This window comes from Bubalus bubalis, chromosome 10 (assembly GCF_019923935.1).
Source record: "Bubalus bubalis isolate 160015118507 breed Murrah chromosome 10, NDDB_SH_1, whole genome shotgun sequence".
NCBI classification, from domain to species: Eukaryota; Metazoa; Chordata; class Mammalia; order Artiodactyla; family Bovidae; genus Bubalus; species Bubalus bubalis.
In genome coordinates, this window is record NC_059166.1 from 86814987 (window position 1) to 86839569 (window position 24583).

The window sequence follows — 24583 nt, forward strand, 5'->3', positions numbered from 1 at the left end:
AAGTCTGTAAATACTAAGCCGTGGTCTATTCCAAAACTGTTAGGATTTTCAGGCCCAAAGCAAGAATAAAACAACAACAAAAAGTACTCATATTTCAGTTAGCTTCATAGTTTATCTCACAATAACCTTGAAAATATTTCTACCTTCCACTCCTCTCTACCATGTTTTTCTTTTTAACAGATTAGGAATCTGGAATTCAGAGATGTTTTTAAGAACCCATCCTTAATCTACAGACCATCTGATACCAAAGCATGTGCTCCTCTCCATATGTCATGCTGTTACCCTCTGGAATCCCCAAGCGCCATGCCTCTTATGGGGGCTTTGGCGGTTGACACTCACCCACCTTTAGGCTGCACCTAATACTTCACTTTATGAAAAAGTCCAAATTCCACTTTGCACTGGAACAATATATATTTGACTAAACTATTGAGAATGGCAGGAGAGATTCTGTCACATCTTACAAAATCACAACTTCATAAAAACTTACTTTAGGTAGATCTTTACTGCTCCTATCCCAAGAACTGATATTAGCCAACATAATAAGTGCTTCCTACGTGTCTCGTGTGTGTGTGTGTGCTCAGTCGCTCACTAGTGTCTGACTCCTTGTGACCTCAGGCACTGTAGCTCGCCAGGCTCCTCTGCCCATGGAATTTTCCAGGCAAGAATTCTGGAATGAATTGGCATTTCCTCCTCCAGGGGATCTTTCTGACCCAGGGGTCAAATTCACATCTCTGGCATCTCCTGAATTGGCAGAGGCATTCTTTAACCACCGTTGTGTTTCTTAGCAACTTTTAAATATACACTACAGTAATTTTAACCATAGTCACCCATGTTGTATATTATATCCCAATCAACTGTTATCTTAATATAAACCTCAGAATACTTTTCATAGCGTTTTCTAGGGTAAGTGGATTAAAGTAATGCAAAGGTCTTAAGCATAAACACAAACAATCTGCCATTCGATAGACAATTAACTTCATCTTTTTATTACAAAGACTGAGCATGTGGTCAGGGTTCTGTGTTGTATATGGAGACTTGGTAACAGAAGTTCAGCACCACACACATACCTTGAGTGTATACAACACTCAAGGCCAAAACTGTATTAGAAGCTGACCAAAAATGAATTATATGTATTGTTTTTTAAAAGTTCATAATGTTTATTTTTTCTGTGGGGGTGGTGTCCAGAAAAGAGAGAAAAACATAAATCAGTCTGATAAGAGACTTAATCAGAGTACAAAAAATGATACCCATGGGATCATCCTAACCTCTAGGCTCCCCACCCAAAAGTCCTAAGAAAGCGAATGCCTGCAGTACTGAAGCCAACATCCCACTACATTGCTGCTTTATGACAAAGCATGCCAAGGTCATTTGGAAATCCTATTGAGGGTGTCACTGGGTTTTTTATCCTCGTCTGAAATACAGTGGAAGTTTAAATTTTATTAGTAATGTAAGTCATCACAACAACTGTAACCATTGCAGAGCAAACCGAAGCTATACCTTATGACTGGTGATGACTTTTTAAAAAAGAGACAGAACAAGTAACTGAGACATGACAGATAAATTCAAACACATCTAGAGATAAACTAACAGTTTTTATGAGGATCTCTCCTTACAAGACCATACACTTGTGAATGGTTCCAAGAAAGACAAGATTTCAGGAATTCTGGATACTAACCATTAAATCAATGCAGACCAAATTTATCAGAAAAAAAAGATGATGACAAGTAAGTATAAAAGTTTGAGAAGGCAACAAGAACAATCATTAAGAATGAAACACATCAAGTTCACTCCACTGAAATTATATCCAAAGCCTCTTCTTTCATTACAGCTACCAATGGCCCATCTGAATTACTTACGGTTACTATGAGCTTTCTGTACAGAAAAGAATATGCACATGTATGAGTGAACACTTTACTATAAACAAAAATTTACTGTTAATAAACAGACTGATAATTCTGTAAATATTGATGTTTTACCATGGCTTCCCTTCTCTAAGCTCTCATTTTATGAAATGATTATTGAGTTTGGAAAAGAAAATTTATATACACAACAATTATGGTATAATGGTGGGCTCTGGTTTCTTTATTTTTAATTGGAGGATAATTGCTTTACAATGTTGTGTTGGTTTCTGTGAATCAGCCTTAAGTATACACATGTCCCCTCCCTCCTGAACCCCTCTCCCCTCTTCCATCGTACTCACCCCTCTTAGGTCATCACAGAGCACCATGCTGAGCTCCCTGTGTTAGACAGCAACCTCCACTAGCTATCTGTTTTACATATGGTAATGCATATGTTTCAATCTACTCTCTCAATTCACCCCACCCTCTCCCTCCTTTGCTGTGTCCACAAGTTTGTTCTCTATGTCTGCATCTCTCTATTTCCGCCCTGCAAATAAATTCATCAGTACCATTTTTCTAGATTACATATATATATATATATATGTGTGTGTGTGTGTGTGTGTGTGCGTGTGCTAATTTATGATATGTGTTTTCCTCTTTCTTACTCCATGCTGTATAACAGGCTCTAGTGATGTTCATCCACCTCACTAGAACTGACTCAAATCCATTCCTTTTTGTGGGTAAATAATATTCCATTGTGTGTATATATGTGTGTGTGTGTGTGTGTGTGTGTATATATATAAATATAAATCACAACTTCTTTATCCATGCATCTTCCATGAATATATAGGTTGCTTTTGTGTCCTTGTTATAAACAGTGTTGCAATGAACACTGGGGTTACATGTATCTCTATGAATTATGTATTTCTCAGGGTATATGCCCAGTAGTGGGATTGCTGGGTCATATGGTAGTTTTATTTCTAGCTTAAGAAATCGCCATATTGTTCTCCCTAGTAGCTGTGGGCTCTGTTTTGAGTAGACTGGAATTTAAAAAAGATATGTCAAACTGCATTGAGACAATTTGACTTCCAACGTTTTTAAAAAAATCATGTTTTCCATCTTTATATTTAAGGAGTACCTTTACATTAAATTTTATTCCCTCAATATGAAAGAATTCTTAAACTAGACACATGGTATAAATGATAAAGGGCAAAATAACAAATTTTACTATATCAACAGTTTAAGTCTGTTCAGAATAAGACACCACAAAAAAACAAATGGTAACCCACAATCTAGCGAAGATATTTTCAACACATATAGTCAACAAAGGATGAATATTCACAATCTATAAAAAAAAGTCTATAAATGAGTAAAGAAAAGATTATGCATTAGAAAAATAGGCAAAAGAGATGAACAAGCAAGTCACAGTAAAGGTGAGAAAATGGTCTGTAAACATACGAAAGATGTACATATATATATATATATATATATATATATGATGAGACATGTTCAAAACTGTTCACAACTTCATTGTTTCTGATGAAAATTACAACTCAAATATCTGCTAATAGAAAAATACCTAAATAAATTGAAATAAACTGACACAATCAAATATTAATAAGCAATAAAAAACAAATGAACTAAAATAAAAATGAAGGAATTTAATAGTTAAAAGAATAAAACAGAATTAAAATGCATATTACTTGATGTAATTTATATAAAGAGTACTATACATTGTTAGATATATAACCACATATAGGAAAAATACAAAGGAATGCATGGGGTAATATATTCCAAATTTAGAACTGATTATTCCTGCAGGGAAAGAAGGGGTGAAATCAGAAAAAGGAAGGGTTTTTCCTGCCTTGCAAAGATCTAGTTTTTAAGCTGGACTTAAAAAACTAGTATTTGTTGCATTATTCTTTATGCTTTTTGTATGTCTTAAAATGTTACAGCGTATACATAAAGATTTTATTTTCTATTGCAATGACTGAATGATCTTACACACGATTTACAAAGAAGGGTTCAGGGACTTCCCTGGTGGTCCAGTGGCTAAGACTCCATGCTCTCAAAGCAGGGGACCTAGGTTCAATCCCTGGTCTGGGAACTAGATCCCACACATTCCAACTAAAAAGACCCCACATGCTGAAACAATGACCGAAGATGCTGCAGCTAAGGCCCAGCACAGCCAAATAAATAAATAACTATTTTTAAATAACTAAAAATAAATACAAACAGAGTTCAATGGTGAAGTTTTCAAATTCATGAAAAGAGTTAACATAGTCAAGGCCAGCCCAACTGCTAAAGGAAGTATCTACTGTGGGTGTCACCACGAAATGTGGAGAGCAGTCTTTATATACCGTCTCTCAGTTTTTCCTTCACACCTCTAATGACCTCTGTTTCTTCCACATCCCTCTGAACTCTGTTTCACATCTATACAGAAAACATCATTAATAAGCTAATAGTGTCTGCTTCCACTTTTAGGAGGCACAATCAATAAGTTCTATCAACTGTCAGAAATGAACTATATGCAACATTGAACATAGGCACATATTTGAACTGTTTTTTTTTTTTTTATGTAAAAAATCCACTTAAAGATAAACAAGGCTAGAATTTTACTTGGGTGCAATTCATAAAATTATCAGAACCTGAACACCAAAGGATACAATGTGTGTGGCCAAAAGTGTTACTGAGCACTTAGGGGATAAACCCCCTCTTCCAGGAAGCCTTCCTTAATCATTTCAGCCAATAGTCATTTTCTCTTTTCCCAACACTTGTTGGAGTACTCCTCACCTGAACCAGTGATTCTGACTCTTAATCAATAACTATCTGCTTGCTTTTTTTCTCTCTGGTAGGATTAAGTCCCATGGGGATCACGGGTTATCTCACCTCCCTTTTTCACTCCTTCATCAACACTCCCAAAAGGGTCCAAATAAATTTTCTCAAATGAATTAGACAGCAGAGGGACTAAGGTCCAGATGTCAGAATAGAGAGCCTGCAGTCTGAATCAGCTCTGCCTTTACCAGCTGAATGACAGAGTAATGGCTACATCTCACTTTATTCATACAATGGAAAATATACTGGTAACATTCTCATAAGTTTGTCTTAAAAACTGATGTAAATCACAGTTGAAAAGCACATACAGTAGTAGCTGGCACATGACTGGACTCAAGAGTTGTTAGTTATTTTTATCACTAGCACTATTATTACAGCTAGGCTGCTGCTGCTAAGTCGATTCAGTCGTGTCCGACTCGGTGCGACCCCATAGACGGCCGCCCACCAGGCTCCCCCGTCCCTGGGATTCTCCAGGCAAGAACACTGGAGTGGGTATGTTACTACACTATTACTTGTGTGGAGGGGAAAAACGAGTCTTGCAACCACATGATTCCTAACTGTGTTCTCCGACCCAATTTTTAAGTTTGCCCATTACAGTGATCAATGTCTTCCTTGACATCCAGTTACTAAGTCTGACTCCAAATGCAGTTCTGGTGTAAGTAGAAAAACAATTATTCAGTTCTGTCCCCAAATGTTCCTTCCCTAGACAAGGTATTTGTTTACTTAACAAGAGCTTCTACTATGATCGCTGTTATTAATTAAAGTTTATATTGACCTTGTATCCATGATGAAATTATTTTAATTTCAATATATTTTGTTAATTCCTAAACACAGTTTTCATGCATCTACTGCAAATGTTATATTCTTCTATAACATATCCCCCTTCTCATTTAAAACAGAATGTAAACAAACTCATTCATTGGGTCATGATTCTCCCATTCCAAGGGTATTTGCAATGGTTTGGTATTTAGCAATGACAGATTTGCAGCACTGAAAGCTCCTCAGTGATTAAATATACTGAAGAGCAAATTGAAAATTAGCTTCAATAAGCAGCTGTGGGATTTTTCAGGCACTTCAAATAAACCTGATCCTGCAGCTTTAAATTCAGGACAGTGTGCCCCAGCACTAACCGCTGACAGCATTATCTGATCTGGGGAGACGTGCAAACATTCAACAACAAGCAAGCATGTGTCAATAATTCATAGGTCTAGAGTCAACTCTCTAGCAGAAGGAGAGTGGATTTTTTTTTTTTCCTGTAACCCAAGACTTTTTTTTTTTTTTTGCTTTGAGTTAATTCCTCCCTCCTCAGTCTGCCAGGAGTCAGATCAGCTGCTACAATCAGGTGTTCTGCTAACTTAGGTCGCTTTAGTCCAGGCGGACCAGACTTCAACATACAAGTCTCTGAACCACAAGAGACAGGCATGAGTATGGAAACGTGGCACTTCGTGCCCTCCTAATAACCATGACTTCACCACCTCCTTCATGTCGATGAATGAGGTTTTCTCAACCCAACCCTCAGATCAGATCAGTCGCTCAGTCGTGTCGGACTCTTCACGACCCCATGAATTGCAGCACGCCAGGCCTCCCTGTCCCTCACCAATTCCCGGAGTTCACCCAGACTCACGTCCATCGAGTCAGTGATGCCATCCAGCCATCTCATCCTCTGTCGTCCCCTTCTCCTCTTCTGACTCTGTGTGACCCCATAGACGGCAGCCCACCAGGCTCCCCTGTCCCTGGGATTCTCCAGGCAAGAACACTGGAGTGGGTATACTACTACACTACTATTCATGTGGAGGGGAAAAGATAACATGTTTCTAGACTGTTAATGCAGGGAGCCAAGCTCAGACATCAGCACCCTTCAGATGTCTGAATGCATCTGCATTTCTGCCTCTCTTGCCCTGTTAATTCCCCTTCATCCAGTAACTCCAGAAACCATACTAACACACAACCAGCTAACAAATGGGGGCTGTGATCACTCTGAAGAGAGATTTTGTAAACTGTGAGATACACCATCAGAAATTGGAGATGGAACAGCTACAGTGAGCATATAAACAGGAAATTCAATGATTGCTGCTACTTTAAAAAAAAAAAAAATTGAATGCATTTGCCCACCAAAGTCTGACCTTGAGTCATCTGAAATTTAAGCCCATGATAAATTACATTTTCTTCATTTTCAGTAACATTTTAAGTTGCAAATGTTAATATTTCACTCCAGGAGTCCAGCTCAGATAACTGCTCTGTGAGAAAATACCCTTAAAGCACAAGGAAATTAACTGACAAATGAATTTATGAAACTGAAATATTAAAAGAGCAATTAATAAATTTTCCAGCTGTACTTTTCTTCTGTTAAAAAAAAAAAAAAACAAAACAGTAGCAACTCATTGGGCTTTTTGATGGTGAGACCACATCAGAAACATAAACATAATGGTAATTCATTCATTTATTCACCAAGTATTTTTTATGACCTGCTCTGTCCAGAGAATATAGCGGTGATGAAAATAGATGCATTCTGGAGCTCACATTTCTTATTTCTTACATTTTCCTGGGGGGGGGGGGCAGGGGAAGCAGGGAGAGTCACAAAATAAACACATGTAAAATGATGTACACTGAATTGTCATAAAGACAGCTGAGAAAACTAATGCAGCTACAATGGCAAGAGAAGGTAGGGGATCAGCTGCCATTTAAAATATAAAGGTCAAGAAAGGCATGAATGAGCAGATGACATGACTGAGCAAAGATGCAGCGGACAATGAGGGAGCAAGTTGTGCTGAAACAAACAGAAGGGAGGGTGAAAGAGGAGGCCAAGGACAGGCTGGGGCTGGGGTGCACAGAGCACTCTCCCCAGCACAACCTGATGTGACCCCCACAACAAAGCTGGGTTTTAGGGCAGGTATCACGCCACTGTTACATGAGGGTGTTGACGCTCAGCCATGTCACCACCTGCCCATCACACAGGGAGCGGCAGTGCTGACACCCTCCTCCAGGGCCTCCAGCTCCGTCCAGAAGGTTTCAGCTGCACCCAGTTTTTCCACTGCTTCCAGTGCTGTCATCACAACTTATTAGAAACAACCCGTTAAACCTGGATGTCAGAAAGGTGACTGTAAGGGTGAGGGCTCGGAAGGCAGCACGTGGAACTGAAGAGAGAGCCTCCAGGAAGCACAGAATTTGAAGGGCTGCCTTCAGGAAGAGGAGACACCGGCGTTCAGCATGCCCCAGAAGGCAGAACTGGGCCCAATAACTCGAAATCACAGGGAGACAACTTTCCAGTGACTGGATGAATAAAAAGATCCAGTGACAGGAGCTAGCCAACAATGGGATGGGCTGCTTGTGAAGCTATGAAGTGCCAATTACAGGAGTTATTCAGGTAGAGGCTGAGCGGCCATCTACTGTCTGAGATGAAGACAGATTTTAGCATTCATGTGCAGGCTATACGTACGGATGTACAGACGGCTGTTCCAATTCCATGATTACCCAAGCACCCGGGCAGGGCAGTGTGGCAATCAGAAGTTCCAGAGGTCAGACAGCTGGGTTAGAACCCAGTCTCCACTATTTATATACGCTTTGCACCCTCTACAAGCCTCGGTTTGCTTATCTGAAAAATGATGCAAATTACGTAAGTCACCTCACGGTGCCTTAAATCAAAGGAGATAATCCATGTAAAGGACTTAACCAGGGCCTGGCACACAGAGGTCAGTCAATTCAGCTAATACAGACATGTGTGTATGGGAGCATGTGTGTAAAATATAAATATATATAAATAATGTGTGCACATTTGTTTTTCTGTTTTTACTCTTACACTCAGTGGTGAGAAGAGTTCAATATCCAAAGCTGAATTGCTACAGAATATTAAATGACAACAGGATGATACTAACCATGCTGCTGCTGCTAAGTCGCTTCAGTCGTGTCCGACTCTGTGTGACCCCATAGACGGCAGCCCACCAGGCTCCCCCATCCCTGGGATTCTCCAGGCAAGAACACTGGAGTGGGTTGCCATTTCCTTCTCCAATGCAGGAAAGGGAAAAGTGAAAGTGAAGTCGCTCAGTCGTGTCCGACCCTCAGCGACCCCATAGACTGCAGTCTACCAGGCTCCTCCATCCATGGGATTTTCCAGGCAAGAGTACTGGAGTGGGGTGCCATTGCCTTCTCCGATACTAACCATAATAGTTTTAAAAAATATTTAAACAGCCAGCTTCTTAGCCTGATCCTTTCATATTATATCTCTTTTAATCACCAGGAAATATGCAGAAAAGTTCATCTTTTAAACATATGAAGTGCCAATTTAAAACTTATGAAAGGAAATAGCAACGTTTTCTTAAATGAAACAACTATTAAAAACTCAGTACTTTAGCATAAGAAAGAACGCCTGTCTACACCTGTATTTAATGTGCACTTATATGCAAATTCTTGAGTGTCTGTGTATCCACACACACACACACTCTTAAACATCTTTCTACTTCAAAATTATAAACTAGAAAGCCCATGGTTACTTTTAAATTACCTTTTAATAAGCAAAATGATTTCATATATTCCTTATAAGGGTCAAGCATTTTATGCATATATGTGTGTGTTAATAGAAAATAAAGGAGAAATAACCCTAGAATGTGGCATCTTTAGGCTAAAATCTGGAGATGCTTCTGGATGGCAGAGAGTGAGTTATGCAATTTTAGATTAATTTGCCATCATTCTTTTCTCATTCGGGATAAACTAACATTTATTATTCATTGAGAAAACATTCAAGAATGGATATGATTGATAAAAAGAAGAGTGTGTTTTAGGAAAAACTCAGGCAATATTTTATTTCTGCAGCAGGGTGCTCAATACTTTTAGAAAGTCATGGTATGATACATTACAGACAGAAAACATATTTCCAATAACAGTATTTGTTTGAGACAACAGGATATGTATGGATGCATATCCATCATTATATTGATCCTCCCAATCGCCCTGTGACATAGTGCTATTACCCCTGCTCTATCAGTATGCACACAGGGGCTCAGGGAGTAAACTGCTCAAAGCCTCAAAGGAAGAAGTGAAGATACAATCCCATTCTAAAAACTTCCATCTTTCTGTATCATCTGCCATGCAATCACATTAAATTAGCATATCTGGGCACAGATAATCTATTTCAATAAGTGCATTTCGTACCAAAACTCTGTTGGATATATCTCATGGACTCTCAAGGGCGTACTGTCAGAAGGGATGATCCAGCCTGTCACCAAAAACAGCATCAGGAATCCAGTCCAGTCTCAACAGATAACACCATACTGAAAATGTGATTCCCTAACCATCAGTTCTTAGCCAGTCCTGCCAGACACTCTATAATGTCTGCTTCTATTAATCCCAGGTCCACCCTTAAAGCAAAAATAATATAAAGTTCACTTTCCCAAATCACCCTCCAAGGATTTGAAGTACGCAATCACTGTCTCCCTTTATAAAATCCCCCAGACCCGTTTCTCGTAACATCCGAACAGTAAGCCTCTTTTCACTCTGGCGGCCTCTCCTGGTTGCATGTGATTTGTCAAAATCTCCCTTAGGTGACACTCAGCACTAAACCTCCAATCCCATGATGAACACGATCAATTACGACCCTTGAACCTGTCTCTTCATGTCACCAGATGGTATTAAGTTGTTGAACTGTCAGGTCTCAGTGATGACTCAGATGGAATAATGGAAAAACAATTAAAATCTTTTTTTCCCCAAAATTTCTTTTAAGCCAGATCTCTACTTGCACAACTGATTTCTGCTGAGAACCAAACACTTGACTTCTCAGGTTTGCAACCTAGTCCCGGAGGAACAAAGCACGCACTCTCATAACAGTGGGCCTCCTCCGTGCCCCATGGTGTGTGCCCTCTGACAGCAACGCCCTTCCCTGAGCCCCGCCTGCAAACTCTCCACTCGCCCCTCACTGCCTCCTTCTGCTGCCTGGTCTCAAGTCTTCTGAATTCACCCCTCCCACCTTCCTCACCCAGGCACCACCCCCTGCTCCTTCGTCTGCATTTCCACAGCACTGGGAAACACAGAGATCCCAAGGCAGGATCAACAGCCATTTGGGGGTCTTGCTCCTCTACTGGAGAAGGCAATGGCACCCCACTCCAGTACTCTTGCCTGGAAAATCCCATGGACGGAGGAGCCTGGTGGGCTGCAGTCCATGGGGTCTCTGAGAGTCGAACACAACTGAGCGACTTCACTTTCACTTTTCACTTTCATGCATTGGAGAAGGAAATGGTGACCCACTCCAGTGTTCTTGCCTGGAGAATCCCAGGGATGGGGGAGCCTGGTGGGCTGCTGTCTCTGGGGACGCACAGAGTTGACCACGACTGAAGCGACTTAGCAGCAGCACCTCCTCTACTAGACAAGAGAGTGAGCCCACCGTACTTGTGGACTTTGCCCTCATTGGCTACAATTTCCAGCGCTGAACTTGGGAAGATCAAGCCATGCCGTACGTGAATAACTACAGAAAAGGTTAGAAGTGGAACAGCTCACGGAAACAAGGCTAAGACCAGAGGAGTTACGGAACTGAAGGCTTGCTTAGATATATATGGACAAAGGAAAAGGTATCAGCAGCGGGAAGAAGGCCTTGAGCCCAACCTCAGTGTGAAGCCTTGAAGGGAAACATCAACACCTCTTGAACACCTCCGCACACGAGCCACTGTGCACTCACTGTACAGCCAGCGCCTCGTGTAAGACCTCATTTAAAAATTCTGTGACTGGGCAAACAAGCTCCCACAGTACAGCACAGGGAACTACAGTTCTTGTCAATATCCTTATCAATATCCTTATCAATCCTTATCAGGACCCTGTGATAAATGAAAAAGAATGTGTACATAACTGAACTACCTTGCTGTATAGCAGAAATTAACATAATATTGTAAGTCAATTACACTTCAACAAAATTTGAAAAAATGATTATGTGTTGTAGAATTTAGTATCATTTTTTGGAGTTAAAGAAACAAGTTCAGAAGGTAGCTTTCTCAAGGCTATCCGGTTACCAAGTGATGGAACTGGACTTTTTAACTGTCATCTCTCCGCACGTTCTTTCTGCAATACAGTTCTCAAGCCTGGCCATCGGAACTGAATGTAACCTGGCCAGGAGTGGACCTCCCTGAATTGCCGTGTGGTCACCTTGTGTCCACTTTGACATTCATCTCAGGCTTTCACCACAGCAGCGTGCATGTGCGTGTGCGCACACACACCCCCCCCCCACACACACACAATGGCAGGCCCACTATCTCCACAAGCACTGCTAGATAAGAGATTTTTCACCCCCAAAGACGGCCTAGTGAGACAGGCATGAGCAGTACTGCATACTAATCAACTCTGAAAAACTCGCATCAGAAATTATTTCAAATATGTGTTCAAGAGGCAAGGACAGCATAGGGAACAGGAGAGCAGGTTTGGGAGACAGGCTTCCCTGTGTGACCTTGGACAGGTTACTCAACCTCTCTGTGCCTCAGTTTGCTAATCTGTAAAATGGGACTCAAATACTCAACTTCTAAACGAAGGAGACAAAGTGAGTCAAGGCACATGACCCCTACGTACTCTGTCAGGCACACAGTAAACAATGCAACACTTGGTCCACTTGAGGCTTGTATGGGTCAATGAGTCAACGCCAGCCCGCTGTCGCCATAGCCTGTGCCTCTCTCTGCACAGCAAAAACCCAGTAAGAACTCAGGGAAAGAGACACTTGTGGGCTGATGTGAACAGGAGGAACAGAACTCTGCAGCCAGCCTGGAAGATTGGAAGGATGAGAAGGACTCAGGTAAAGGAGGGACAAAATTTGATGGGGTGGACAGTACGGGCAGCCAGTAGGTAACAGCATGCCTCTTTGTGGGAGAGGGCATGGATTTCAGACTGAAGAATACGGTATTTTGGGAATGAAAGGAAAATAATATAGAATAGGGAAGTTGGGATCTTGAAGGTCAGTTAGAGGAGACTGAACTCACTGCCGTGGACGGCTGGAAACAGGCATGGTTTTCAGAGTAGATGAGTCCAACACTCCTAGTAATGTTTTAGGAAGAGAATTTTGCTAGGCAGGAAGGAGTTAGGGATTGCTGACACCAGAGAGGGAAGAAGGGCTTGAAGGAGAGCCAGGCCAGGATGCTAACGTGTACACACAGAATACGAGATGCCCTGAAAGATGTCCGTGACATGGTGGGGCTTCCTGCCAGATTGGAAAGAGGGAAAGTAAGAGGATACTTGCATATGATTCCCATATTAGGCCAGCGATGTGACGGACTCCAATCAGAAAATCATACTAAAATCACTGGAAAGTAGAAAACATGCAAAATAACACTGATAAAATATTTATTCAGAACACTGTAACTATTCTCGGAAGTTTGTTTCCTTAATTCTTTACTGAAGTTTCACTTGTTATCAATGAGTGATGAAAAGGAGGTAAGCACATTAATAATGAAAGAAGCCAGCTTCCTGCCAAGTAGTTTGAATCAGTGCCCTTCTCGGTGATCTTATGCTGTAGTCATATTTTTGGAGTATGCTGGGAAACTGGGAATTTGTCCATTATTTATCACGAAAGATTTTTACATCAGCAACCTAGTAAGAATGTACCTTTGGGGTCTTTAAGCTGAAACACTGCTTTATTTGCTATTTGTAATGATGCTACAGTTATTTGCCTGTATGCATGCAGTACATTCTAAATCACAATTTTGGTGTTGGGAAACTGACCTTGTTGAAAAGAATTTATTGGTAATATATGTAATTTTAAAAACTCTATTCATTATATAGATGAAATAGTGCTTAGTTATTATCAGATAAATAGATGGATAATCTATTTTGATAATTTGATAACAGATGGATGGTGGATGATTTTTTTTTTAGTTAGAAAACAAGACAATCTTATAAGAGTGGATGCTTTAGGAACCATATTTATAAAAGAAATAGCTTTTTAGAAAGCAGCAACTTCTTGGGAACTATGTAAGCCTTTGTGCACTGGCATAAAAAGGCAGATTATCATGAGAAACTTATATTCTGCCCACAAACACACAACACCATTTATCAGTTGTGCGAGGCACTGGAAATGAGGATGCCCTGGTGACTCAGACAGTAAAGCGTCTTGCTTACAATGCGGGAGACCTGGGTTCGATATCTGGGTCGGGAAGATCCTCTGGAGAAGAAAATGGCAACCCATTCCAATGCTCTTGCCTGGAAAATCCCATGAACAGAGGAGCATGGTGGGCTACAGTCCACTGGGTTGCAAAGAGTCGGACACGGCTGAGTGACTTCACTTTCACTTTCACTTTCCCTCAGAAGCTTTCTTTCTGGGGGAGGCCAATAAATAAGAAAATAAATGAAACATCAACTAGTCAGGAAGCAACAGTTAGAAATGGACATGGAACAACAGACTGGTTCCAAATAGGAAAAGGGGTACGTCAAGGCTGTATATTGTCACCCTGCTTATTTAACTTATATGCAGAGTACATCATGAGAAACACTGGGTTGGAGGAAGCACAAGCTGGAATCAAGACTGTCAGGAGAATTATCAATAACCTCAGATATGCAGATGACACCACCCTTATGGCAGAAAGTGAAGAAGAACTAAAGAGCCTCTTGATGAAAGTGAAAGTGGAGAGTGAAAATGTTGACTTAAAGCTCAACATTCAGAAAAGGAAGATCATGGCATCTGGTCCCATTATTTCATGGCAAATAGATGGGGTAACAGTGGAAACATTGGCAGACTTTATTTGTTTGGGCTCCAAAATCACTGCAGATGGTGACTGCAGCCATGAAATTAAAAGACGCTTACTCCTTGGAAGGAAAGTTATGACCAACCTAGACAGCATATTGAAAAGCAGAGACATTACTTTGTCAACAAAGGTCCATCTAGCCAAGGCTATGGTTTTTCCAGTGGTCATGTATGGATGTGAGAGTTGGACTATAAAGAAAGCTGAACGCCGAAGAATTGATTCTTTTGAACTGTGGTGCTGGAGGAGACTCCTGAGAATCCCTTGGACTGCAAGGAAATCCAACCTGTCCATCCTAAAGGAGATCAGTTGAATCTCAGTTGAATCAGTTGGAAGGACTGATGCTGAAGCTGAAACTCCAATACTTTGGCCACCTGATGCAAAGAGCTGACTCACTGGAAAAGACCCTGATGCTGGGAAAGACTGAAGGTGAGAGGAGAAGGGGACAACAGAGGATGTGATGGTTGGATGGCATCACTGACTCAATGAACATTTCGTTTGGGTAAATTCTGGGAGTTGGTGATGAACAGGGAGGCCTAATGTGCTGTGGTCCATGGGGTCGCAAAGAGTCGGACATGACTGAGCAACTGAACTGAACTGAACTGAATGCATGAATAGCAACTTTGGATAAAGTATAAAAGCAGTTCAGAAGAGAAAGAAAGTAGCTTTCTCTTACCATTGTTCCAGAGATAAAAAGAAATGGGTCATAATCTCCTACTCTAAACCCATTTGGGGGGATTTGTAAAGAATCATAAGTATGTTTTATTTTGTTTTTTAATCCTGTGATCAAAGAGCTATTCATGAAAGTAGAAGGAAAGTGTGGGTAAAGCGACCGTGAGCAAGCAGTCTCTGAAATACATTTCCTAGCAATTATTAGAGATTAAGAAAGTCACATCTCTCTTTCCAACAATCAAAATTACTTTCTAATGAGTTGTTTTCATTCTACTATTCATCCAGATTAAACCAAAGCACACATTAAATACAAAAAGATTTATTTTCCAGAGTTCTGCCAGGGTGAAAGCAATCTAATCAAAAACGAAATGGGGAATGAGCTCAGTGAATAAATCAGAAGGAAGAATTAAAGAAGCTGACAGATATTTTGGAGGCCTGTTAAAAAATAAATTGGATTTTCATTATAAAAATTGACTTAAATAAATGATACACTTAAGAACCCACTTCAGAACATTTCCTTAAAGTCAATTTGATTATCAGCCCCAAGAAATTGCATTTCAATATATTTTGTTATATTTCCAAAGTACAAGAGGTATAGGAAAAGACATACACAAAGTAAATGCCCAGAAAATAAAAAGAAAGAAAGAAATACTAAGAAATCTTTGATTCTGATATCTGATGTTCAGATTTGAAACCTAAATAAAAAGTTAGGCAAAATATTTTACATAGTGCCACCAAAATAACTAGAGGATAATTAAAGTAAATTTTATATTTGAGGAAAAGCAAAAGAAAACTTGATAGCAGACACAGCCTTCTAAAGATCTATAATTAATAAATTACTTTACTCCCTTGATGGATAATCTGTAAGTATAGATAAATCTAATAACAGGGATAATATTAAGCCTTCATCTAAGACAGCTGTTCATACAACAAGTGAAAGTTGTGTCCGACTCTTTGTGACCCCAGGGACTATATAGTCCATGGAATTCTCCAGGCCAGAATACTGGAGTGGGTAGCTGTTCCCTTCTCCAAGGGATCTTCGCAACCCAAGGATGGAACCCAGGTCTCCTGCATTGCAAGCAGATTCTTTACCAGCTGAGCCACCAGGGAAGCCCTGTTCATATGACATGTGACACTTTATCAGCAGAAATTGGGAGCATGAATGTGTGTGGCGGTGGGGGAGGTGGGCAGGTGGATCTATTCTCTATATTTCCAAGCAAGGAATGATGAAGTACGGACCTTCTCATAATCTCTGGAGGTAGTAAGCCTTCCAGGTAAAATTATCATGTTCATACACTTAGCAGGTAACACAGGAGAAAAGAGATTCTGTCCTAGGCACGCCACCTTTAAACAGATAAAGCTGGTAAAGGAACTCAGAAACCTGCTGTCTGAGGGACAGAGGAGTAAAATGTAAACTGGGCTTGTTCCATGAAACCCCAAGGAAGCGGACAAGGATGGGAGGGGAAGTTGTGGATACATATTCTGTCAGATGTGTTAAAGACTGAGAGAGAGAGAGCTTTAGGAGGAGTGAGTTCCCTGTTGTGGGAGGTATTCAAGCACAGAGAGAGATGACAGGCATGGGGCAGAATGCACCCAAACTTTGAAAATTAAATGGATCAGGACCACTTTCACCTTGAGATATTGTGATTATAAGAAACAGAAACCATAGCCACTGACATGGGGAGACTTAAAAGTCATTCAGTGACAGTGATATACAATAGATGCCTTTGCAAAAGTGTTGAGGACACGGTACCCATGAGGGTCCAGGCGGAAAGCTTTTGGTACCTCAATCTGGGTAATGTGAAGGAGCGCTTAATAAAGAGCTACTTCCAAAGGTGCAGGCAGCCTAAGGGGGAAACACAATGTGCAGGGGACCAGAAACAACAGCAGAGGCCAAGGGCATCCTCCACTTCCCTTGGATCTAAAGGGAAGAGAGGAGGGGCAGTTACCAGGACTGGGAGAGAGACCTGCGGAGGACAGGCCCACCAGGCAGAAGCTGTGACCCTCCATCCTCCAGCATCATCCTCATGACTGTAGGCGGAGCAGGGGCTGGTGTGGGACCTGCAGGGTGGTGGGGCAGAGAGATCTGGGAGGCCAAACGAAGACTTCCAGCACAAATGCCAGCAAAGCCATGGAAAACAGGGCAAACAGGAAAGTCCTAGACAAAGGAAGAGGCTGGACTGCCTTCTCTCTAGGTCCTTTCCAAAGAGAGCAACATGCCTTTTCAGTGGACACAGTGAAAATGAGAGTCACAGACCGAAGTTTTTTTACCATCCTTGTATATACAGTGCTGTTTCTTTCTGATTCTCCAGGCATTCGCTGGGATTTGTTTTCTGAACTAAGAACTAAGCTGCAAGGTAATTACTCGACCCAAAACAAAAGTGTGGCGCTAGTGGTAAAGAACCTGCCAGGAGAGGTAACAGAAGAGGTTTCGAGCCCTGGGTCAGGAAGATCCCCTGGAGGAAAGCATGGCCAACCCACTCCAGTATTCTTGCCTGGAGAATGCCCATGGACAGAGGAGCCTGGGGGGCTACAGTCCATAGGGTCGCAAAGAGTCAATCAGAACAGCACAGCACAGGACCTGAAAATCTGAATATAGAACCATCTAGCCTAATGTTAGGTGATTTTCCATCTGATAACCTGGCTACTCATTCCTTCATTCACCAGATAAGTTTAATGATCTCCTACTGGACAGGTGCCGTGCTGGACCTGGGGACTCAAATGCCAACAAGAGAAGTCCATCACTGCCTTCACTGAGCTGTCAGCTAACTGTCAATCATTCCAATCTACAACACCTTCTGTTCAGTAAAGGAATCTCAGAAGTGCTATGGATCAGAACTGCAAACTATGACCCACAGGCCAAATCTGTGTGGCCTTGCTTCCATCAGCCATCTTTTATTGAAATACCCATGTCCATTAGCCTATGTGTGGTCTATTGCTGCTTTAGTGCTACAACCTCAGAGTTGCTACAGGAGGACTGCAAAGCCTGATATATTACTAACTGGTCCTGTACAGAAGAGTTTGCCAACACTTGCTCTAAGTAAAACCTAATGCTTTAAGAATAAATATATTAAAGGAAACATATTGTCACTCATCAAACATCCCTGGGTGTCCTAGCTACAAACCAACTCATGAGGGAGGTTGGCTTTCTGCCAAGTTGCATTTCTACTGTTGTAAGTTTTGTTTCTGTATTTTTTTCTTCTTTCATTATAAAGGCAGATAAAAAAATGTCACATGGCTAATGCCTTCTATTAACAGCTAACTCTGTTCAGAGGATGTTCACATTCTCTTATATTGTATCTAGTCTTTTGAATGATCAGAGTTCTTCCATATAATGGTAGGCCCATTTTTCCAACGATCCTTTTCGCTGAATCACACCAAACAAGTTTTGACAGGGGTGATTTTAGGCTATCTTTTAAATTGAACAATAAAATTGATTGTAAAAGCACTTAGCCAACACTCAAGCGCTATATAAATGCAAAATCATAGCAGCAATAGTACCTTCACTTCCCTGCAGAGAGAAACAGGAGTGGATCCTTATTCCCCAATCATTTGACCCACAGAGCATTAAAATTTTAAATGTTAAAAAAAAAAAAAAAAACTAGCTTTCATTGGCCATTACCAAGATTTCCTAATATGAAGTGACAGGATCTGTGCCGGTTGTGGTTCCTCCGAAGGATGTTAAGAGGCTCAGTGGTGGCTGTGGCTGACCATTGATTTGCCACTCCCCAAGCCCTTTTCATCCCCTAAATGGGAATCAATGTAGCATGAATAAAATTAATCGGCCATTTAGTTCATATTTAGTCACTATAACGAAGCAATAGCTGGCTTGAGAACGATCTTTGCCAAGCCTTGTTTCCTGAAAGTTTCCCCATCCACTAACCATAATGCACATTTCAAGTGTCAAGAGAAAGGAGACTTGAGTCCACCAGTGAACTCAGAACCAAGAATGAGATGGTAACAGGAGGCAGCATGGAGAAGGCCTGGCTGATCTGGTAATAAGAGAGGTTTCTGTTAAGTACCAGCTTAGACAGTCTATCATTGAAAACACCTTCCTTGATATCCTTAGATCAAGTCATTTCCCTCCAATACATAGCTCTTAACACACCATACTCCTGTATCACACTTGCAGGTGGGTCATTCCTAACTTCCTTGGTCCTTTGATGTCAATGATCCTCAGTGAGTTCCACTGAGCTCCTGACCTGCCTGTGCAGGGCAGAAACTGCTACAGCGAACCTACAATAAGCATATATATATATATATATATATATATATATATAATATATAATTTATATATATAATATATATTCATATATAATTATATACAATTATATATTATATATATAATATATTATATATAATATATATTAGCTGGCTGACCTGATGAATGAATAGATAGGTAAGCAAGCTGTATCCTAGGCACTCCGATAGCATGTAAGAATACCCTGGTCATTCTATGATATGCTCCTCAAAACTAATGGCCCATGTCTTCCTCCTGTCCTGAGCTAGGCTCTATAAAGATGCACAAACTGAATACCAGCTCCTGGTATCCTCACCACCAAACTACCTCCTCTCTGCTCTTTCACTCTCTTCTTCTGTCCTAACTTCTCTTGATATATAATCATAACCAAGTTGCTCCCAGCTGCAAAAAAGAAAAAAAACAAAACAAAACAGTATCCCATCACCTCCACCTCACCTAGCTGTTCTTACAAAGGTTGAAAAAGACAAACCTGATGCCTACTTGCAAATTCTCTTCCCATTTCTCTGCAGACCTCACTCTAAAAACCATGCCTCTATTCTTAAAATGCTCTGCTCTGACTTTAGTGCCACTATTCCTCTGATTCTTCTTCTATACCATACCCTGTCAATTCTATAATTGAATATATCTAAAAACTGATCTTCTTCCTCAAACCATTAACACCTCTTGTCTTTATGGTTGAATCAGTCTTCTGCCAGACCTCTCGGTTCCGTCCAATCCATTCTGCACAGGGAAGTCATAGGTTCACCTCAATAATGCTCCAAAGTAATTTCACTGGTTCTATTACATTGTGACTCTGGCCCTCACCTTCAAGTGCCTTTGTACCGCAGAGTTTAACCTGCATATGACAAATATAGGCCCCATGAAAGAGCTGTTCTGTCTGATCTTCACCACAATATCCAGTGGACTCCTGACATCTTTATATATGTTAAAACATATTCAAGGTAATGTTTTCTAAATCTTGACAAGGCCTCCAAAATACTGGTTTTGGAAGGCTGGTTACAAATACTGGTATTCCCATCATTACTCATGAGAAAAGAGCAAAAATCTTACTCAGAGTCATCAATTTGTGTTCCTGACCATCACTGCCGGTTTCTCTCTTAATTTTGTCATTTGTGGTCCATATTCCTGCTCTGAAAGTCATCCAGATTATGCATGTTCCAAATTATACAGGCTCTTTATTGCACTTGATCTAAAGACTTACGTCTAAAGCAGTAAGTCTTCCCAAATATAAACAAATAGGATAGTTGCTAACACAATTTTCTGCCAAGTGACTGAGTCTCACTATAGCCACATGAAACACTGTAAATCTCTTGATTTTAAGTAGAAAAAAGGCAGTTGCAAACAATCCCAAGAAAGTGATCAATGTGTGTAATTAGAGACAAATATTGCTCTTGAAAAATATGCCCTGCTCAGGAACACGGGCCAGGTTATGAGTTTTTCTACATTATGAGCATTTTATGAATATTAAATAACAGTACATGTCTTTATAATCTATGGCTCCTGATGACCACAAGTCCAAAATGTGTTTATGAACTTCCAGCCCATGAAGCTATACAAAGCCTTTCATGATTCAGTACAAACCACTGGTCCCATCTTACTGGCTGCCACTTTTATTAGATGTTCAACTTACACTGAAACACTGTCTCCTCCACATATGCTTGCCTTCCTGCCTTTACTCTTAACATCCTTTTCATTTGCAATGTATTCCCCACTTCTACCTCTATTTCCTAAATATCTGGTACCTACGGCCACTGTCAGGGTACCACCTCCTCCAGGGAGCCATCTGCCCCGCAGCATTTTATTTGAATCTCCTAATGAAATCCTACCCTGCCCCTGAATGTTTCCTACCTAACTCTACATCTATCTCTATCCCAGGCCTGGGAGGTCTTTCAAGGAGACCATGTGTGTGCCATCTCTGACATCTACAGCACCTTACATCAGTTCAGTTCAGTTCAGTCACTCAGTCGTGTTCAACTTTTTGCGACCCCAGGAATTGCAGCGCGCCAGGCCTCCCTGTCCATCACCAACTCCCGGAGTCCACCCAAACCCATGTCCATTGAGTCAGTGATGCCATCCAACCATCTCATCCTCTGTCGTCCCCTTCGCCTCCTGCCCTCAATCTTTCCCAGCATCAAGGTCTTTTCAAATGAGTCAGCTCTTCCCATCAGGTGGCCAAAGTATTGGAGTTTCAGCTTCAACATCAATGAATACCCAGGAGTGATCTCCTTTAGGATGGACTGTGGTTCCTTCAAAATAATGGGGGCTCAATAAAAGATGTGTTGGGGACTTCCCTGGTGGTCCCTGGTATGGCTAAGACTCCACACTTCAACAGAGGGGGGTGGATATCCACCCCTGGTCAGGGACCTAGTTCCTACAAGCCCCAACTAAAGATCCCCAGGCCTCAAGGAAGATTCCACGTGCTGCAACTAAGAACCAGACAGCCAAATAAATATTTTTTAAAAAATAAATTTAAAAATGTGCACAAGGCAGTGATCTACCAACCTCAGCAATGCCCTCCAAACACAGGCATTTTCTCCCCCCAGGAGGGAACCATTTTTTTCTTTTGTTTTGGGGGGGGGGGGCGGTTGGCGGGGGAGGCCGTCAAGCCAGGCTTGAACACGCCTGGAGGTTAGAACACACCCGGGACGCCCACACATTTGGAGGCACAGGCCGGAGTCTAAATCCAAAAGCTCCAGCGCCGCTGCGATCCACTGCATGGAGTAGAGAGACACGTGCCGAGCTCCGCGTAGGGCGGCCCACGGCGCGGATACGAGTCTCCGAACGAGGCCACGCGCCAGGCACGCGAGGAGGCGGAGACAGGGGAGCCGGTGTAGGGCGCCTCCCCACCTACCTTCGGGGACCCCGCACAGCATGGAGGGCTCCACCCGCAGGAAGCCGGTGCAGGCGGGGACGGGGCCGCGGGAACTGGAACTCTGCGACGTGGCGGGCGGCCTAAGGGAAGGTCGCCGGGCGCCGGCTTCCGTCCGCTCTCGGGCAGCGCGCGGGGAGGGCCGGGCCGCGCGCCCCACAAGGCCCCGCGGCGCGCTCGGCCTGCCGCGCTGGGGCCGCGGGGCGGGGGGTCGGCCTGGGTCGGGAGCGCGCTTCCCGGTGCCTGGGTGGGAGCGGGTCGGCCCGCGGCCCCTGCGAGGGTCCGCGCCGCGCAGGCAAAAGCTAAGGCGAGGCCGCGCGCCTCCCCGAGGACTGCGCCCCCCTCAGCTTCGAGCCGGAAGGGGAAATCCAGGCCTCGGAAGAGGAGAACAAGCCCTCGGGGAGACTTCTGGAAGGAGATACGGTGATTCCAGCGGGGGAAGGGGAGCGACTTGGACAGGATGAATTCGAAAACGACTTTTCTTTTCCCAGAAACGAAATTAAACTTGTGTTTCTTCCAAGAAATTGTGGTCATTACAGAATGATGTTGCTCTCTGTTCACCTTTCGCGTCATATGTATTGTCTATTGGGGGAGGGGTGGGGGGTAGGAGCCTTACATCTTACAAAAAATGCTTCCATCATTTCCAGTCCCAGTTCGATTCCAAGCATCCTGAGGACAGATTCTCTGCAGGTTTCTTTGGTGTTACACGCAGTGCTTGATCGCTATTGGGTAGAAATCTCAGCATATATTTATGGTATAAAATAGCGAGCATGTCTACGTGGACATCTGTATGTCTGAATTTAACTAAATGGACAAACCTTTCTTATTAAGATAATACATCTGCATCCAATCCGTTATTGTACATTTCTTTAAAACGTTAAGTATCGTCGTTCTAGCCTTCTGCCCCTTAACGAGAATCAATGCTGTAAAGTCCATTATAATTTGTTTAATATGTTCTTTATTAATCCTGAAGAGGATTTCAGGTAGGCGAAGACAGAATTATCTTGAACTACAAATTAATGAACCCTCGATTACTATTTACTGTATTTGCTGTTCTTTTGGAGACATGTAAATCCAATCATAGTGCTTTGATCACAGACATAATCTAGGGTCACAGATTATGCAAATTTGTCCGTGTTGGTGCAAGTGCGAAACGCTTTTCAGTTCCACTCATTCATTCATTATGCAAATTGGACTGAACTATTATGTGCCAGGCACTAAGCGAGGCATGATCATTGCCCTTTGCAACTGTGCAGTCTGGTAATTAAAACAAATGGGTAAACAAACTATCAAGATATAATGCAAGCACTGAAATTCTATTGGAAAACTGCAGAGTCAGTTTTAAAATTTTATCCTTTCTCACCAAACCATGGGTAAGTATCTATTAACCCATTAATCTGACAAACATTTACCGTTTTTTTTAAGCTTCTGAACATGGAGTGGTTATGGATTTTACAAAAAAGTATAGTAGAAAATAACTTCCATGAAAATTGTACAAGTTTTCATACCGATTTTTGTCTTACTCATCCCTGCTGCTGCTGCTACTGCTGCTAAGTCGCTTCAGTCGTGTCTGACTCTGTGCGACCCCATAGATGGCAGCCCACCAGGCTCCCCCGTCCCTGGGATTCTCCAGGCAAGAACACTGGAGTGGGTTGCCCTTTCTAGTGCTAGTATATAATACGTATGTAATAAGTCATTATTAAGTGTTTGGTGAATAAAAAATAAATGTATCTTAAAACATTTAATTTGTGCTTTTTTGCATTGGAGAAGGAAATGGCAACCCACTCCAGTGTTCTTGCCTGGAGAATCTCAGGGACGGGGGAGCCTGGTGGGCGGCCGTCTATGGGGTCGCACAGAGTCGGACACGACTGAAGCGACTTAGCAGCAGCAGCAGAGACTTTTCTATAAATATTGTGATCTGGCTGTGTGTACCAGAGCCCAAACAACTTTTCCAAACAAGTTTATAAAGACCAAAGAAAGGTAAAAATGTACAAAAAGGCACCTGCAGTATCTTAGCTCTTATTGTTCATTGCACTTAAATGTAGCGTATTTGAAGGGGGCTTGAGTAGAACGTCAGAAAATCATGCTTCTCTCATGTAAGGTTTCAAGATAACAAATTCATTGATTGCCAATCTGTACATAAAAGAGGAAATTGTTAATGGCAGCTACAAATTTTCAAGGTCCAAATAAAAATACAAAGGAAAAATGGTTTACCTCTGTGCAAAATATGAAACTTTAGATGGAGGAGAATATTAAGTTACTACCAGCCAGTTTAATATAAATTAAAATAAGTAACTGGATAAAAAAGTACAAAAGATGTAATCAAGGAACAATGCTAATTTTTAAAAATGGGTTCATGTTTCTTATTTTTCATGATACGCTATTTTTTTTTTTTCTTGGCCACACTGGG

At 41.7% G+C, this 24583-nt stretch overlaps 1 protein-coding gene across 2 annotated transcripts in view; it reads right to left on the reverse strand.

Moving 5' to 3' along the window:
- The window catches only part of MEI4 (meiotic double-stranded break formation protein 4), a 334353-nt gene extending 311670 nt beyond the window's left edge, over positions 1-22683 (reverse strand). The window contains exon 1 of one of the 2 annotated variants that reach the window (XM_025294854.2): positions 22156-22683. In XM_025294854.2, coding sequence (XP_025150639.2) covers positions 22156-22177 — 22 coding nt within the window. In that variant the 5' untranslated portion in view covers positions 22178-22683. The remainder of the gene's footprint in view (positions 1-22155) is intronic. The other variant, XM_006075221.3, reaches the window with a different exon arrangement.
- Positions 22684-24583: the final 1900 nt, after the last annotated feature.